An 18,752-nucleotide genomic window follows, 5' to 3' on the forward strand; every position below is an offset into this window, starting at 1 on the left:
CCCCTTTCTCCAAAAAAGAAAATCCTACAAGTGCGCATGATAATTAAGTATATTATGAAAGTAAGGCCATTGATGGATCTAGTGAGGAGCCATAACCCCTCCCTCTGGCTCCAAACATGCCCTGGACAAAAAAAGTTTCATTAGTAACTGACAATGAAATTGGTAACTAGAATGATTAAAAATAATTTTCAATACTATTAACATAATTCTGAAATATCCTAAGTTTTATACCGTACCAAACTTGCACGTAACCCAAAACTGGAAAGATGAACTTGGTAACTAGAATGATTAAAAATAATTTTAAATACTATTAACATAATTCTGAAATATTCCAAGTTTTATACCGTACCAAACTTGCAAGTAACCCAAAACTGGAAAGATGAACTTGGTAACTAGAATGATAAAAAATAATTTTAAATAATATTAACATGATTCTGAAATATTCCAAGCTTTATACCGTACCAAACTTGCATGTAACCCGAAACTGGAAAGATAATGAAAAGAATCGTGAGAGTTAACTTAATGAGTAATAAAGAAAAATGGTTTCTGATGAGAAGTTTTAATTAATTTGCAAGTTCGTGGCGCAATATCTATCACAATAATAGCAACAAGCAAAACTTTATATTCTTCTTATAATACAAATACATTTCTTTTGATGTCCTTAAATTTTCTGAAAACTCACTAAGAATTTCACGAAAAACAGGCCTTACAACAATAATAACAACAAGTACGACTTTATATTGTTCTTTTAATACAAATAATTTTTTTTTTGTCATTCAATTTTCTAGAAAACTCACTAAGAATTTCACAATAAACAGTTCTAAACATATGGTTGGTATTTTCCTGGATAAGGCTATTCAACCAGTAATTAGAAGAAAAAGAAAGGTCTTACATCAAATTTCGAAGTTCATTTTCATGGCCCAAAAAAGAGTATAAAAGAGGGAAAATTCAAGAGAATATTTTGCCTTGCCAAGAAGAAAAAAGTTTTGATGCTCAATGGCGCAATATTATTATCTAAAACCATAGAGTATTGTGAAACCTTGCCCCTTTGTGGTATAGCATTTTGTGGATAATTTCAAGTAGTCCCACCACTTATATACCATATAATCACTTATATACTTATACACCACTTATGCATACCACCACTGATTGTAGATTAAATGCGAGGAGCTGTTTGTACGCGCCGAGGATGTAGTAGCCAAAAACCGTTGAGTTTGATTATGCTGTCTAACGACAGTGGGTGTGGGTAACAAAGTGAAACGGTTTTAGTCTCAATCTCCTTTTTGCCTTTGCCTGTAATTTGGCTTAATAAAATAATGATAACTTTTCATATTCAGTATCGGAATCTTAAATCTATGTTTGAAAATATTTTTGTAAGTTTTAATTACGACTCCTGTAATAATTTTGGACAGTCTAGTTTACAACCATTGAAGAAACTAGTATATGAAGGATATCTCATGGAGATTTGGAGAGCTTGGGCATAAAAATGCACTTTTAAGACATTAACTGATATTGTACCTAAAGCTTCAAAGAGTTTATTCAAAGTTGTCATTTCCTCTTATTTCAGGAGGATTTAAACCTTGGTTCTGAGTATCTTGAGAAGTTAAAAGAGCAACAGCGCCTGCGCAAGGAAATAATGGAAAGGAAGTCCAAGGGAATTAAAGGTCAGTTTCTAATTGAAAAGCTGCTAATTGTCTTTATCCTACTTGTAAAAGATAAATTTTTTTTGTGGAAGGCATATATAGGTTCATTTTGTCTCAAAACCAAGTATAGTGTTTTCTGTGACAATCTTAGATAAAAAGAAAGTTTATGGAGTTCTAACATACAAAACTGGAAATTTTTGGCAAGTATTGAAGCAAAGAAAAATTACCGACTCTTGTGATGCGGAGGATGGTCATTTTCTCCTAAGGTCCCGTAAGCTATCTCAAACTAGGGTCATTTGGTTGGAGGGAAATTTATGAGCCATCTCTTGGCATCCTTACATCAACGACTGCACAAACCATTATTATGGCAGGAAATTGTGTATTGTTGCAGTTGAGGTGTAGACTTTGCAATTAGAAGTAAATAGGGTTTGTCTTCGAGTTTAAATGCTTTTGTCCTTATTGCTACCACTATCCTCCATCCCAGTCTATTAAAAGCCTCCCCCTTTAAACACTCCCATGAAGTTTCCTTTTCCCTTAAACCTTTCTTCACGACATCCTCCCACATCAACCGAAGACGACCAGCTATCTGTTTAGCCCTAGACGGTTGGCTGGAAGGCACAATCTTTGGCAAAGGCCAGGCCAGTTCTTTGATCCAGACAGAGGTGTATGTTGGCGGGGCTAGTTTAGCGTCTTTAGTAATCAAGGAGAGCAGAGTACGGTATCAAAGTTACAAGTCCAAAGTGATCGAATATTTTTACAAAACAGGCTTAGAACCAAGTTTTGAAATAGTTCCCTGTTTCTGAGGTAAAAAGGGCTTGCTGGTTTAATAAGGGTATAAAACATCACGTTCAAGCCAGATGTATTGAATTTGAACTCTGAATCAATTATGTATCTTTTTTACATTTTTACGAGTTCGGCGAACATTCTATGAGGGATTCAAACAAGTTACTCACCCCCTTGGATACGGCCTTGAGCAGGAGTATCGGTAAAATCTTCATTGTTCTATTCTCCTTTTTATGGGGAATAGCCTAATTTCTAGCCTAATTCTAACCTAATTTCTTTTAATGCTAGCCTAATTTATACTAATTAATACTAGCCTAATTTCTTTTTATGCTGACATTTAAGGGTTTCCTTCCTGTACTTTAAAGTGAGTGCTTTGTTATGAAGAGAAAGAGGAATGCATTATGTTATTTTACCAGAGAGGTAGGGCCTCAGTTGCCGAAAAACGGGCCTAATATTAGCCAGTAGGCATAATTAAAGTTTCCGTGAGTAAAGACCTAAATATAAAGAATGGATTTAAAGTTCAAAACAGAATGTTTTGCACAATATCTTATCTAAGATTTTGAGCTTAAAACAATCCGAACTTACTATGAGAAAAGTGATGGAACTGAAAACGAAAAGTACGATGAACCATAACGCCAAACTCAAACGAAGAGAAATTGTTTCAAACAAAAAGGGCCTAGCAATGTTACTATGGGAATTCTGGCTTGTAGATTTGAGTGATTGATTTCTACCTCAAATTGGAATTAGTCTGCCCAGGGACCATTTTAGATGAAAAAAGAAAGACTGCAGTAACCAGGGTGGCCACCATTAACACGAAAGTGCCATTTTCACGCTATTTTATTATGCATAGCACTGTAGCACGTGCTCAGGGTTGATAAAATAGAGCGGACGTGCTAGTTTACTATAGGGCTATTTTTACTATAGCATTGAAAATCGCTGTGTAGCCCGCAAATTTGGGCAATTGTAGCACTTTAGGAACTGACCGTGGTGGCAACCCTGACAGCAACTATTCTTATTACATATACCTAATATCCCTAAAAAATGAGACAAGGGGATTCATATGCCAGAAAAAGCTAAAACGTGTTTGGTTATCGAATTCTACCTTATTTCTCATGTGGCAGAAACAAATTCTTAAGCTTTCAAAGAGCTATCGCTCGAGTTCCTCAGCTTACGTTAGTCAAGCCTGTTTTTTTTAGACTTGAGAAGTACGTATAATTACTTGTTATTTAGCGAATAGACTTAATATTAAAATAAATGAATTACTAAATATACTAGTCGATAGTAAATTACGTTTAATAGATATCTCATATATAGCAGGAGCAAGGGCGTATCCAGGTTTTTATCTCGAGTGGTGGTGATTTTTTCGGCAGAGTTGGGCTTGTGTGTGTGTGTGTGAAAAAAAATAGCTTAAAAACACATTCAATAATTTACTCATATAAATGAATGAATGAAGTTATTGCCCACTTTAAAGATACAAATTCATAAGCGAAGAAAAAGAAAACAAGAAACAGAATCCAAAAGGAAAATATTAACAAAGAAAATTCGCTATTAAAGAAAATCACATAAAGAAAATGTTAGAGGGCGATTCATGAACCAAACTATGCCGAAACATCAGAAATCTTTTCTATACAGCAAGATACGGACCAGGAATACGGTACTTTTCACTTTTCATGGAGCACACGACATAATTACGCTTAAATTTTACGTTATATAACTGATAAACTACATTTTAAGAAAATAATACATGAAAATCATAATTTGGATACAGAGAATTTTTTTAATTTACTCTGTCTTTCGATAACGACTCACGGCGGTAAAGAGACCTGTAAGTCCATATTTTGAGGATACTCTTGAATTTCTGGCCTAAGGCGAGAGATTAAGGAGGTACTTACAATTTTAAATTAATTAAAACGGACAGGTCATTTATCCCCTTTAGACAGGATTGGCCGAAAGGGAGATAGGGACTGAATATGTGGCACCCATTATAAAGGTGCACAAAATAAATAATTTACTGGAAACAAGGAGTCCATAGGTCCGGCCAGCTTATTTAGAAAAGTGCTGAAGAAGAGTCAAACGAGTAAGCTTTAGATATGACGCAATGGGAAGGCCAAAATAAGCGGTGCTAGGAGTGGTGCAAAGTTGATTACCGAGCCAAACAGAAACAGTAGAGGGCTGTTTAGAACGGAGTCAAACACAAGTATTTCATTTTTACTCTCAAAAAACGGAAAGCTAATCTTATGACACGCATTTGCCAGCCGAGAAAATTTTTCGTCGACTGGAGAAAATGACCTTCTGGGACTCAGGATATCGTCAGCATGATTCAATAACGTAACATCAATTCTGCGAACCGCACAACTCTGTAATACAACTTATTGTGGCTCAATAACAATATTCTTGTATTAAGAAGGGGAGCTAATAGCTCCCTGCCTTTTACCTTTACAAAAAGGAATTAATACGATAGGTCTAACAGTTGGAGTAGATGACCCAGGGAATTTGATTTTTACTCATAACTTACGCTACAGATTTCTTAAGTGCTTCGACAGTAGACCTGGACATGCCACGCTGAAGAGCACTTAAAAGCAGCTGCGCATGGATTCCAGAGTCAAAAGCCCTCCTAACATCATGAGTATTACAATCAATCAACATGTGTGCATGGAGACTATGTACATGCTCTCTACTTAGGCCTACTTTAAATCCAAACTGACTATTGGGAGTGGAACACGAACTATTTCTATCATTCATTATAAGCAGCTCACTAAATTGAACAAAACTGGTCAGACAGAAATAGGATGGTATGAGGCAATTGTTCTGGCTCTTTACCATTTTTTTAGAATCGGGGCAGACATGCCTATAGAAAAATGTCAGGAACTGATCCAGAACAAAAACCATCTGGTAAAGTAATGCAAGATATTCAGAGAGATATGTAGATATATGAGTAATGCTAGATATTCTCTTGTTTATAGAGCTTCCAAGCTTTGGAACAAACTTAGTAAGGATATTAAGGATAATGGTAATTTTAACCAGTTTAAATCTGATTTACGTGTGGAATTGCTCGGTAGGTATGCTTTCGAAACAGATTAACTATATTTTCAGTGGGTTATTTTTCTTTATTCTTGATTGTGTTATTTTGGGGTTTTATATTGTAGTGTTTTGTTATTTATTTTTATGTTGGTTTCGGTAAATGGTCTCATGCTTCATACTTTTTTTTGTAGCACATCCTCGCAAGCTCCGCTTTTGTTGTGCTAATATATACAAATGATTATTTTCACGAAAATTGTTCTACTACTACTACTATGCCTATAGAAAAAATGTCAGGAACTGATCCAGAACAAAGAACCATCTGGTAAAATAATGCAAAATATTCAGAGAGGTTAGCACTACTATAAAACAAATGCATGCCGCAGACTTCATCAACACCTCTCGAGTTCTTTAGCTTCCTTATAGCTTTTTCAGCGTTGATTCTGACACTAAGAAACGAATAAAATGGTTCGAAAGCTCGAATGCAGCATCGAGCTCTGATTCATACCGTATTTGGAGTGATTGGTGGGAACTCTTATTTATTTTAGGAGATCCACTCAGCTTCATTTGGGAGCTTAATATCAGAACGGTCACATGATTTCTTGTTCTTTATAAGCTTCCAGATCGAATTTGGATTAGAACAGACTAATCTAGTATTTTGATCATTATGATGTTAGCGCGATGTTTAGTCAAACACTTGGCAAAATACTCCTTCCATAAGGAATACCAGAACCCTCAGGCATCCACAGTAGCCACCAGTTCAGTTTTTCTGGACCAACTAGGGACTTCAGATCCAATGCGGACCTTTCTCATTGGAACAGCCTTTTTTCTCTGCACAACCCATTGCGTGAATCAGCTTGCCTGTGTCGATATTAAGTAGAACCTGCTTCTCTGACGTAGGTGATGACGGGGTTTCTTGTAGTAACTGAAGTGGTTCTTTTATCTTGTCAAGTATATCATCACAGACCGACTGAAACAAATTAACATCTATTTTATTCCATTCAAATCTATAAAACCACTTTTTAAAACCTCTTTTCGTTATGGGGATCGGACAGAACCGTGTTATTTGAATTTATTAATTGGAAAAAGTCAGATATGTTAATGTCAGTTATCACTTTAGTGATTGCTTGAGCGGTGATTTTTATAGAAATCAGGAAAAAGTCCAGACAAGAGGAGGTTCTCGAGGTATGAATGTATGTGAAGTCAGTTTCATTTTTTACATACTCCAGATCCTTAGACGAAGACAGAAGTATCTGATCTCGGAGGCTGGATTCATTGTTAAAATTACAGTTAAGAGCTCCACCTAGAACTATGCTGCATCCAGAGCTGAGAGCGCCTGAGATTGATTTAGTAAGTTTTCTAAATGCCATGCGGAATGTTCTTTCAGACTTTTTATTATTATAGTCAGTTGGCAAGTATACAGAATATAAAATTGTGCAATTGATCTTCACAGCAACGAAGGTGTCCATGAAGCCGTACACTATATTCGAGAGACCAGTTCTTGCTAAAACTGCAACGCCACCAACAGACCGGTCTCTTCCACTACTAATCGCCTGAGATCCTAAACGTTTATTTCAGCCATTCAGCTGAAGCCATTCAGCTGAAGCCATCAGCTGAAGTCTCCCTCTTTCGAAAGAAAATGCTCTTTTAAACATATAATATCACAAACTATACGGGAATTCTTCTAGAAAAGATCGCTTTGTTAAAAGAGTGCCATTAATGTTCCAGGAAAGAACTCGGATAGCAGAATAATTCATTTATTAATAATAGCCTGTGCAATTGGGAACTTAATGCGTATGAAGGGCAGTCGACTTAGCCACATATGCTAGATTTTGATTTTGGATGTGTTTAGATTTTGGATGATCGTTGGAGCGTCTTGCAATTTGGAAAGATTCTTACACAACTTCGTGGCATGACCGTATTGCTGGCAACTATTATATTGCAGTGGCAGAGACTTGAACTTGCTATTAGGTAGGTGCTCATAATCAACCAATAAACTTTCACGAGATGATTGTTCGAGATTGCCTTTTCAGCGAATTTGAGCCGAAATTAACGCGTTTTACCTAGCTGCTTAGTTTCAGAGCAGTGTGCTGCCAGCTGAATAAGGGCATCAGATGTAAAGTTTTCAGGGGTCAGGCGAACAATTCCAAAATATGATCGGCTTTTCGCTTTGGCCTCCGTAGATAAGTCATGATCGTTGCGAGCGTGTTACTACTGACTGAGTAGCATCTCTATCAGACAATAAAGTTGGCTAGCATCCTTAAGGGGCTTTAATTCATTAATTATATCACTGTTATTTCCGTAAATTTTTTACTAAGAAAGCCTTTTCGCGGTATGGGATCGTCATAATTATCAGACGGGTTCTTCACGACTACCGCATAGGTCAGTTTTGAAGCCTGGGGCATCCATTTATACGACGAACAAACATTTGCCCTAAGTATTCGAGAATCAGCCGGATTGTTAGACTTTAGGCATAACTCATCGGCTTTTCGAGTAAGCGTTGCAGTTGTTTCAACGGGCATACAGGTACCTCTTCAAGTTCAAAATGACAAACGGGGTAGGGTCACTTTGCGTTCATAACACAGAGATCAAGACATCTAATCATATCTCTAATATTATAAATCATCTTCTGTCTGTCTGTAGCGCGTGTAGAAACGGCAGCTTCAGTCCACAACAATTTCTTTGATTCAAGTATCAAATCATTGCCAAAAAGTTTATGAGCAGTTTTCGAAATATTAATACAGACATTCCCCGCTTTTCTTGCTCAAAATAAAAAATTGAACACTGCGTTCCTGATCAGTGTCTCTCCTGCTATCGCGAAGTAAAATGAAACATTTCATTTTACTTCATCGCTTACTTCATTTTACTTCATCGCTGGGCGCCCACGGGGCATCTATTTTGAAGCTAGAATTGTTAACCGATTGCGCATGCAACTGTTTTGTCACCATGGCCTTCAAGTAGAGTGGAGGACCGCCCACGAGGGAATCTAGATGAGACTGGTTTCCAATCAGTCTAAAACCGGTTCCGTATGAGCCTCCAACCGTGGTCACAGTTGCGCTGAAGGGTGTTGTCCCACACTTTTTTTGGAGCTACTGCGTTGATATTTTCCAATTATTTTGGCTCTCAACATGTCAGACCAGGAATTAAACGTGAAATTCGCAGGAGAAGTATGAAGAGCTGTATAACTATAAACTTCAAGCGTACTCAAGGAAAGACTTCTTTTGCTGCTAAGAATAGACGAGACTGCATTCTTTTCCAAATAGGAATGGACCCATTAATCCCTCTTAATCCTACGAAACGTGCGATACACATAGTAATCAATTAAGTCTTCCTTGTCGGAATCCAACATAGTTAACCACACTGCACTGCTCAATTAGATCAACACAACTGATCCACAACCACTCGCGTACGTGGGCGGAGAAACGTTTCTTTTTTGTTGTAAACTGGTCGTAAACCAGTTGCGGATAAGACTAGTTTCCACCCATTGTCTTGAAACAGTTACCCCGTGGATGCTGGGCCTATGACACGACCAGAGAGAAGTCTGTAGGCGGGGCTAGCTTAGCGTCATTAACAATCCAGGAGAGCAGATTATGGTGTCCAAATGAAAGGGCTTGTGGTAACAAACTGTAAGTAAGGAGCGACGCCGCTCAATAGTATTCGAAACACTAAAAAACGGAATTTTGATACCGATAGATATAACGAAAAATCGGCGTATTGTGATGATTTCAGTTATATGTTTCATTAAGTTTAGTGTCATACATCAAAGACTAGTCTGAGAAAATTTGCCTGATTTTCCAAAAAGGCGGACTCCTCCCTTTGGAGGAAAACAAAATCCCGGGGGGAAGACCCCCCTCCCCCATAATTTCCCCTTGGAGGTTGGGCAAGATTTTCTGGCATTGTTTAATCAGATTATACTTAATCGATCAGAAATTAAATGAAAAAAACATGTTTTATTCATTTGAAAGTAAGAAGCAAGATTAAAACTTATAATCTTGCCTTTTACGCTGAAGTTTGAATTTTACCCTAATTCTTCAAGAACGACTCCCGAAACACAAGGATGGTTTAATTAGAACAATAAGAAGCTTTTTTTAGATTACTAAAAAAAACCTTTAGCTTAAAGAGTGAGGGTTTGAGGAGGGGGCAAGCCCCTCCATACACGTAATATACACGTAAAATACACGTCTGTTTGTTCTAAATTTTAATGTTGCTCCTTACTTTCACTTCAAGAACTTTTTTTTTATTTAATTACGAGTCCAAAGTGATCAGATATTTTTTAGAAAACAGACTTAGAGCCACATTTTCAAATATTTCGCAGTTTCTGAGGTAAAAAGGGCTTACTGATTTGATAAGGTCATAACATATCCGATTCAAGCCAGGTGTATTCACTTTGAACTCTGAACCAATTACGCATCTTTGTTCCGTATTTACAAGTCTGACGAGAAATTTTGTGGGGGGTTCAAACACGGTACCCTCCCCCTTAGATACGCCCTCAGGAGTATCAGCAATGTCCTCATTGTTCTGTTTTCCTTTTGATGGAAGAATATACTAGTCTAATTTCTTTTTAAGCTGACATCGGATGGCTTCACTTCCGTACTTTAAAGCGAGGGCTTTGCTATGAAAAGAAGGAGGAATGCATTATATTATTTTAACAGAGAGGCAAGGCCTTAGTGGCCGAAAAATTGGCCTGATTTCAGCTGGTAGACATACATAATTAAAAGTAGACATTCATAATTTCAAGACGAATTTGTTCAATATGAGTGTGAAAAATATAGAAATAATTTTGAAACTTTTGACTCTGGAACCCCCAAAATTAGGTTTCTCAATTTGCTTTTATTAGTATAGTCAAGGAATATAAAAAACCTGAAACACTAAATAACTGAAAACACTCTTTAGCCTAGGCACTGATATACTCAGGTCATACCGACCCTATAATATTTTGAATTATTCTAAATAACCATAGTTTTATAGTTTCAGATCTGGTAAAAACAAATGAAATCAAAGCAGAGGCTAGTGTACAGAAAACACCTCAAGAATTAACAAAAGGACCGAATAAGCCAACATCAGTAAGTTTTTTCGATATGTTACCTTAACGTAACATTTAGTTTCTGTCTTGTTCTGCATAATTTGACGAAAATTTGAGGGCTCGGTGGGAAAGTGATCCTAGTTCATTACTATAAATTTTGAAAACCAGGGTCCCATATTTAACTTTTTAAAATTGAACTGTTTACTTTCGGTAATAATTTTGTGAATCCAATAAAAAAGGGTATGTTATCGGTTTGTGTTGAGAAGTATGTGATGTATTATATATTTCTAGTAAAAGCTTAAAGAAACACCTGAAAAGCTGAATAGACCAGCTAATGATGAGAATTAGATCCGTTGGTAAAAGCTGAAAAAACGAAAGGCAAGCTGATATAGCCGATGCTGGTCTTTCGAGAATATACCAGTTCACGTTGGATAGCCATTATCTATGGCTTTTGTGAACCGAGTTGTAGTTGTATGACAACCATCAACACTAGTTACATAGCTTTTATAATTTTTCATAGGACCAAATACGTTCCAAATGTCTAACTCACAAAAGACCAATGTTTGAAAAGTTCTTTGTTCAATGTTCTAAGGCTTTTTTCTGTGTGTAATAACTGGAACTGGAACTGTAATTAGATATTAGCTATTTATCAAAGATGCTCTGATATTTTTCTCTTTTTTTATCCGTATAGTTGATAATCAATGTATGTTATTAAATGGGCAAAAATTGTGTATATGCATACCCACAAAAAATATGCATACCCACACTATAATTTTTGTCTGAAAAAAAAACTGGCATACTACCATTTCCCGGTCGGAAAAATAATCTAGATAGGTCATGACTGTAAAAATTTGTTTCCTCCTTTCAGCCCACTAGCTTTTATAAACTGTGCTGATTTGAAATTTGTGACCCCTCAAGGTTTTAAGTCTTGAATATAAGTAGGAGGAGTTTCAAAACACAATTAGTTTGTTGACAAATCAGTCGATTCTGAGCTTTTAGAGAAAGATATTCTCATTTGGTAGCTGTGAATGAGTTTTGGATTCTCAACTGCTTTGTATTAAATGCAATGCATTACGGCAGATAAATTACTGTAATAGTTTTGTACTCCAGGGAAATGAGCTTTGCTTGGTGAGTATTGTTAGTTTAATTAGATTATTCGTAAGAAGATCATTATTCGTGTTTCAGCGTGAAAAAACGGTCTAGATAGGTCACAACTTGGGAAAATTCGTTTAGGTTCTTAATTAATTTCAGAAAAGTATTTTTTGTATGAATGACGTCACAAACATCTGGACGTCCAATAATTTGATTGTTTTACTTTCTGCAAAAAAAGTGAAATTTGAAGTTACTTTCCAAACCGGATTAAAAAGGTAACTTTATTTCCCCGAGTGAAGTTCTGTTCCCTGGGGCCAGTGGTGTCGTTGAGGGGGGGGGAGGATTAGTTGTCTCCCCCCAATAATTGGGAAAAAATTATAATTTATTAAGTAACTTAAAAGCTGTTGCTCATTTTTAGTGTCAAATTTGCTCTTTACTTTGAGCAGATATTTTTTTTTAATTAATCCATGCTCGCTTTTAACTTGAGGAAAACGAGAAAAATAGGGTCCATTATGCTTCATAATATGTTCCACATTAATATTTTTCCAAATATACTGCTTTGAAACCTCATCATCAATGTTAGCCTAGTTAATAGCAAAATTTAAAAATTTCGCCACATGGACCCAAGGTTACCCACATTTGCCCATGTAAATTTTTTGTGCCTGATATCTAAAGTGCTTTTACTCCCTTAAATCTATCAGTTAAAGATTAGATTCTGGCGAAACTTTCAAAACTGGAAATGAATACACCCTCAATGATAACACTGAAGAAGTGAATATAATTGCCTGAATGAAAAAGACATTAAAACTTTTTAAATAATATCCGTACTACAACTAGATAGGTCAAATCGGTTGTAGTTTGGTCATGAAATTTAGTAGAGTAGGATCTGCTCCTCGAATCACTTAATTGTTTTAGTTTTTATATCCAGTATTTAATTGAAACTCTGATTCTATTATTTGCCATTAGAATGCCTAATAAGCGCTTATAACGTTGTATTCCTTACGTTTTGGATTCGCCTACTAATCCATAAAGGTAGAACTGCCTCTATGTGTAATACCATGCTGACTTCTTGCTATTTTTGCTTTTCTAAATATTTCTTTTAACCAGCCCAAACAAAGAATTGACATAAATAATTTACATACGAAAAACTTTTGCGTAATTTTTATTGAATTTATTGTCTTTTTAACAAAGATACAAAGGGGAGGTAATTTTAAAACTCTAGAAGTCAATTTTCCCTGACAAATGACATCCGTGGCGATTTTTAATTACTTTAAGGTTTCTGCTCCAATGGTGCCAAGAATAGTTCAGATTTTTTCGATATTCTTTGTCAAACAATGCCCAATGAATAAGTTAATAATTCTAACTTTGTTTTTCGAACGCTTTTAAATTTGAAATACGGTCGCTTCTTAAATATGGGAAATATGTCACAAAATAATGTTATACAATCTGTGGTAATACTTTCACTTATCCTGTAACTTTACTCAGACAGTATTTTTGCGCTGCCTATATTTTCTGTTTTGGCATTATATGGCCCGCTGATATCAATGTCATTTATTAATAAAAATTGGTAAACCCAAAAGAAAATCAGTTTAGTAAAAAATCGTAAATAACATTTCAGTAAATCACGTATATTAAAAGTTTAGTACTACAAATTAAATCTTACAGGGTCGAAATCCATTCAAAATTACGAGGAAATGAATAGTTTGATACCCAGGGCTAATAGAATAGAGCTTGGCTCAATTATGAGATTGAGCATCATGTGCTGAGCGGGGGGGGGATATGTGCTGCAGCATTAGTGGTGAATCTGGCTGAAAAAGCCGAGTGTATACGACATGCACCTTCGTCCACCCGAAAGCTTGTTTACGCTATATTATTGTCGTCTGCTGCAGCTCATTGCTGACAATTTTTAGCAAATGCCAAGCACCAGCACTGTTATTATGTTATTTATTATTGTTTATTATTATGTTATATTATGTTACTATTATGTTATTATTATATATATTATGTTATTATTGTTTATTATGTATTGCGTCACGTGTATAAATTGACCAAGTAGCGTGTTTGTTAAATCGTTACTTTTCTTCATTACCGCTTAAATAGCACGTACTTCAATAGCATCCCCTCTTCCCCCCCCCCCAATAAAAATGCTGTAGGTACGCCCCTGCTTGGGTCTGTGAATAACAAGGGATTATAAGAAAGTTAGATCAGCCATTTCTTTAGCTCTCTTTTTTAAGCTGCGTCTCACTTTCTAGATGTTATCAATTCTCTGATAGCTGACGTTATTGATTCTGTTAATTGATTTTGGAAATCAGAATGTTGTTAATGTTTGGATTTATACTGTCAAAAAGCACGGCCAAATCTTGCTAATTCGCTTTGTTGATTGATTTTATGTGTCAACGTGGTGGCACTTGTGAAAATATAGCACTCTTCTATAAACTTCATAATTTTGAAATGACCAAACGAAAAATTTCTGTTTTCAGATATGAATAAACCTAGGAATGTATATGGGAATTTTTCGGGGGTGGGGCGATAATGTTAAAAAGTAATATTTTATTTTATAATACAGAGAAGAAGTACTTTGTAATCCGGAGAAAATCAGGAACTGTTTTTCCGGGATGGGGGGGGTGTACGTCCCTGAATAGACCTAAGATGGGGTTCCAGGGGAGCAAAATGTATTATTTTGATTTCTTTAGTACTTTGAACTTCTTCTAGTGTTCTTTATTGTAATAAGTTCGTCAATTTTTAATATACTGGCTAAGGACTATCCATTGTTTTTTCTACAGGTTGATCTTACGAACACTGTGAGCTCGTCTGAGAAAGCGAGGAGCTGGTTACCCTCAGCTGTTAACAGCATTGTGACTCCCGCCTCTACCAAGAAATTGAAAGTTCGGTGGAAAGTGGTCAAGGACAAAAAGGGAAACATATTAAAAAAAATTCGCTTAGACGACGCAGGAAACGAAGTTGAAGTTGTCATGGTACTTATTCACCATTAGTATAAACTTTTTTTCATTTTATTTTAAGTATAAAAAATGAAATCGAAAGGAAATAAAGAGAATAGAAAGGCGAAACCAAAAAAGGATAATTTTTGGTAAACGAAGAACAAAGTAGAAAGGATTAAAACCAAGAATAAATTAGATGTTTCTGCAAATACCTCTGCTAAGCTGTTCTCAATGCAAAAAAAAATAATAATAATTCTATGTATATACTATACAATACAAACTAACCTTGTATTACGTGATTTCTCGCCATATTAACTTCATATATATGTTATATGTTGGATATGTATTTTTTTTTTTTTTTTTTTTTTTTTTTTTTTTTTTTGCATTGATGACGGGTAAGCGCAGGTTTTCTTTTTTTTTATATTAAACAATCTCACCTTCTCTAGACTTGGTAAAATAATAATCTTTGGCTTAAATTTACATGAACTTTAAGGTAATAGATAGATAATTTTATTTGACAAAAAAAACCAACGCTTTTGCTGCAGCTGCTAAGAAAATCTCTAAGGGCTTGTTGGAAGCATGTGGGAATCTTCTATTTTAGATGTTCTACAGAATAATATTTTATATTATTCTACATGGTAATAATACTAAAACCACATATTTAAAAAAACCATTCATCCATACTTGCATATTACTTAAATATTTACATATTCCTACACATTGCTATATTTACATGTTACATATTACCACACTTACATATTACATATTACTTCTACATACATAAATACTATTCTTTTGCAAGAAAGAATATTTTGGCTGTGACCTTGAAGGTTACCAGATGAATTGCATATCGTATTGCAACCGCTATTATATCCCATGTGCAGGGAGCAAAAGTCTATATTATAAATTGATGAACTAGATTCGATGCTCCTCGTGAATCATGACTATGGAGATCACTATTAATGGAAGAAATATTTTCAAAAAAAGAGGGAAGTATATTATTAAGATATATGTATATGAAAATACTAACTTGATAATCTCTAATTTTTGAAAAATCAAAAAGTTGATTCCTATTGTAACATTCATTAATATTTTGAGCAATGAATATTTTAGGTGACAAAAGCTTAGCAACTTTATTTTGAATCTTTGATTTTTTTTTTATAACGTGACACAAAAATACTTGCCCATATAGAGTAACCGTAGGAAATATACGACTAAAAAAAACGCAAAATAAAGTAATTTAATAATTTTCTTTGAAAGCCAAGTTTTTAACTCGGTGATGCACACCCAGAGATCTTGGCAATTTTGAAGCAATAATATCAGAGTGTGTTTTCCATCATAGATTTTCATCAATCATAAAACCTAAATACTTTGTACTCTTTTTATTTGATTACCATTTACTATTAGTTCTGGGTTAGTTTCAATACTAGTTGTCCGAGAAAATAAAATATAATTAGTTTTGGTAACTTATTGTCAAAAGATTGAAATCTGCCCACTCAATAAATTCGACCAATGCCTCTCTCATTTTACTAAAAAGTAGGTTAAGATGGCGCAGCAGCAAGTGAAAGAGTATCATCAACAATAAGGATTATACCAGCCTCTGACAAATAATACTTAATTCAATCAATAGCAATTAAAAAATTAAAAGGACCTAGTATAGACCCTTGGGGTGCTCCGCATGTTATCCCATTAGCTACAGAAGTTGAAAACTTGTTCATTTTAATTTGCTTCCGGCTACTCAAGTGAGATAAAACCATAAGAAGCTCTTTCTAATCACACCGATTTTACTCAGCTCAATTATTAATTTTTCGTTGTCAATTGTGTCAAAGGCTTTCTTTAAATTTAATAATAAGGCAGCTGGAATCAAACCCAATTCGCACGTCTCACTTATCCAATCCACAAGTTTGTAGCCATTTGGGTTGATAGTTTTTTCCTGAAACCAAATTGAGTGTTTACAAGATCTTTTTTTTCAACTTAATCATTTACCCTATATCCAATTTTTTTTAATATATTTTAGAAAAAAGGGAGAATAGAAATGGGTCTTTTACTTGAAGGGTCCTTTTGCATAATGGTATTATCTTAGCGACCTTTAAAGCTCCTGGGAAAATAGCCTTTTCCATTGATTTACTTATCAAATGGCATAGAACGGGTGTTATAACTGACTGACCCGATTTGGCAATCTTTTGGGAAATCCCATCTACACCACTTGAATTTGAATGCATTTCATTGTCAATTTTTCATTTGGATCACACGTATTAAAAGTCATATGAGTATTTACTAGAACTTCAAATTGAATTATTTTTGGAATCTTTTTTTTTCTGAGCATCTTCACAATGCTTTGCATCCCCACCACAAAAAAATATTTACATAAATAGTTCGCTATACCATTTGGAGTGGTCAAATCCCTCTTTTATTCTCCCCTCCAGTTTAGTGATAACCTCTATGTTATCCTTCTGACCCAGGAGCGAATTTACTATTTTCCTGGATTTTTGTTTGTCACATCTCTGCTTCATAGATTCATTCTGCAAATTAGATTTTTCAGCTTTTCGTTACTATCCATTTAAGATATTTATGTAGGTCTAACTTGCCGAAAATTAATAGTAAATGGTTCAGCTAAATATACTTTATAAAGTTCGCTTTTCCGGCTTATAGAATTTAGTATAGCCTGAGAAATCCATGGTTTTCTAGGGAATTTTACCCTATCCCCTTGAGGTCTTCTAAGGGGACAAGTATTGTTTAATACATTGTAATTTTTCAGTAAAATTATCATACGCAGCTAATGGGTCATCTTCTTCGAATACTGGGGGAAAATCTTCATCACCCATATCCATCTCAAATTTTTTAAATTGTCTTCTCTAAACCAAGGAAATTTTTTATTTAATTCTTTGTTATCATTTCAGAGGAATTCTTTAATTTATACATGAGAAAAAAAATGATTCTGTCCAAGGTCAACGTCAAACGTTGATTCTGTCCAACGTCAGCAAACGTTGTAGCTTTCCATCCACAAATATATTTTCAATTAGCATCGTAGATTTCTCAGTAACTCGTGCTGTGATAGTTATCAGAGGATATAGAAAAGAAGAAATCATTAAATTGAGAATGTCGAGAAGTCTCTTGACAAATAATGAAAAAATTATTACAAGCTTTATCCACTGGTACTATTACGAATTCATTCTGTATATTAGTGATTGCTTGTTTCGTATTAGCATTTTAAAATATTGAATTTTTCTTAGATTTATTTGAATTACTTTTATATATATTATTTCTAGGAGTCATTTACAACAAATACATATGAAAAGGCTCCTCTAGAGGATAATAGTTTAATTGAAAATGTGGAAGAAATAATTTTGAACAATCAATATTCAAATTGATGATAAGGATACAAAGTTTCCTTTCTGATATTGGACGGCAAAATTTCATAAAATTCTACCTAAATCGCTGAGGCAGCTGGGGCAGCTGCTGCCAGTTTAATTGCTGGGGCAGCTAGGTGTCTAACCAGAATTGTGGTCATAGACCTAGCTTTAATTTTAGGGGAAACTAAAAAATAAATTTAAAGCATATTGCTGGGAAATTAAAAAAAATTTCTAACTTTGATCCATTCTGGAGTGTTAGTAATTCATTACAAGTGATAGACTGTAACCCCCCCCCCCCCCAATTCCACCAAAGAAAGCAGATCTGGTCCGGTTATGTCAGTCACGTATCTTAGACAGGTTTCTATTCTTCCCATCCAGTTTCATCCTGATCTCACTGCTTTAAGTATTTTCTAAGATTTCCGGTCCCCCCAACTGCCCCCCCCCCCAATTACGCTTGATCCGGTTGAGATTTAAAATAAGAGATCTGAGTTATGAGGTCCTTCTAAATATGAAGTTTCATGAAGATCCGATCACTCCTTCGTAAGTTTAAAATACGTAATTTGTTCTTATTTTTCATAATCTTATTTTTCTTTAATGGTAATTTATATAAACAAATGGCTATGGTTCTAGCTAAAAGAGTTGATTCATTTGATTTTACTATATTGTATACAAATCTGTCACTTAATTTATTATTCGAAAAGTCGGTCATTAAGAAATCTTTTTTTTTTTTGTATAATATGGAATTTTTGAAAATGAATATTTGTAATAAAAAGACCTGATGGACAGATTTCTTAAATAGAACTACTAGTTCAAGATGTTACAGGACATGATATATGATTTACTGGAATTTATTTTTTTCAATACTTTTATTTGTCTTTAATGGTAATTTATATAAACAAAT

The 18,752-nt window shown here is 34.8% G+C and overlaps 1 protein-coding gene across 1 annotated transcript in view; it reads left to right on the top strand.

The window, feature by feature from the left end:
- The window catches only part of LOC136026983 (uncharacterized), a 66,289-nt gene that overhangs the window by 33,856 nt on the left and 13,681 nt on the right, over nt 1-18,752 (top strand). The window contains exons 8-10 of the mRNA XM_065703862.1: nt 1,568-1,664; nt 10,413-10,507; nt 14,343-14,534. Coding sequence (XP_065559934.1) covers nt 1,568-1,664; nt 10,413-10,507; nt 14,343-14,534 — 384 coding nt within the window. The remainder of the gene's footprint in view (nt 1-1,567; nt 1,665-10,412; nt 10,508-14,342; nt 14,535-18,752) is intronic.

This window comes from Artemia franciscana, chromosome 5 (assembly GCF_032884065.1).
Source record: "Artemia franciscana chromosome 5, ASM3288406v1, whole genome shotgun sequence".
In the NCBI taxonomy this organism is placed as follows: Eukaryota; Metazoa; Arthropoda; class Branchiopoda; order Anostraca; family Artemiidae; genus Artemia; species Artemia franciscana.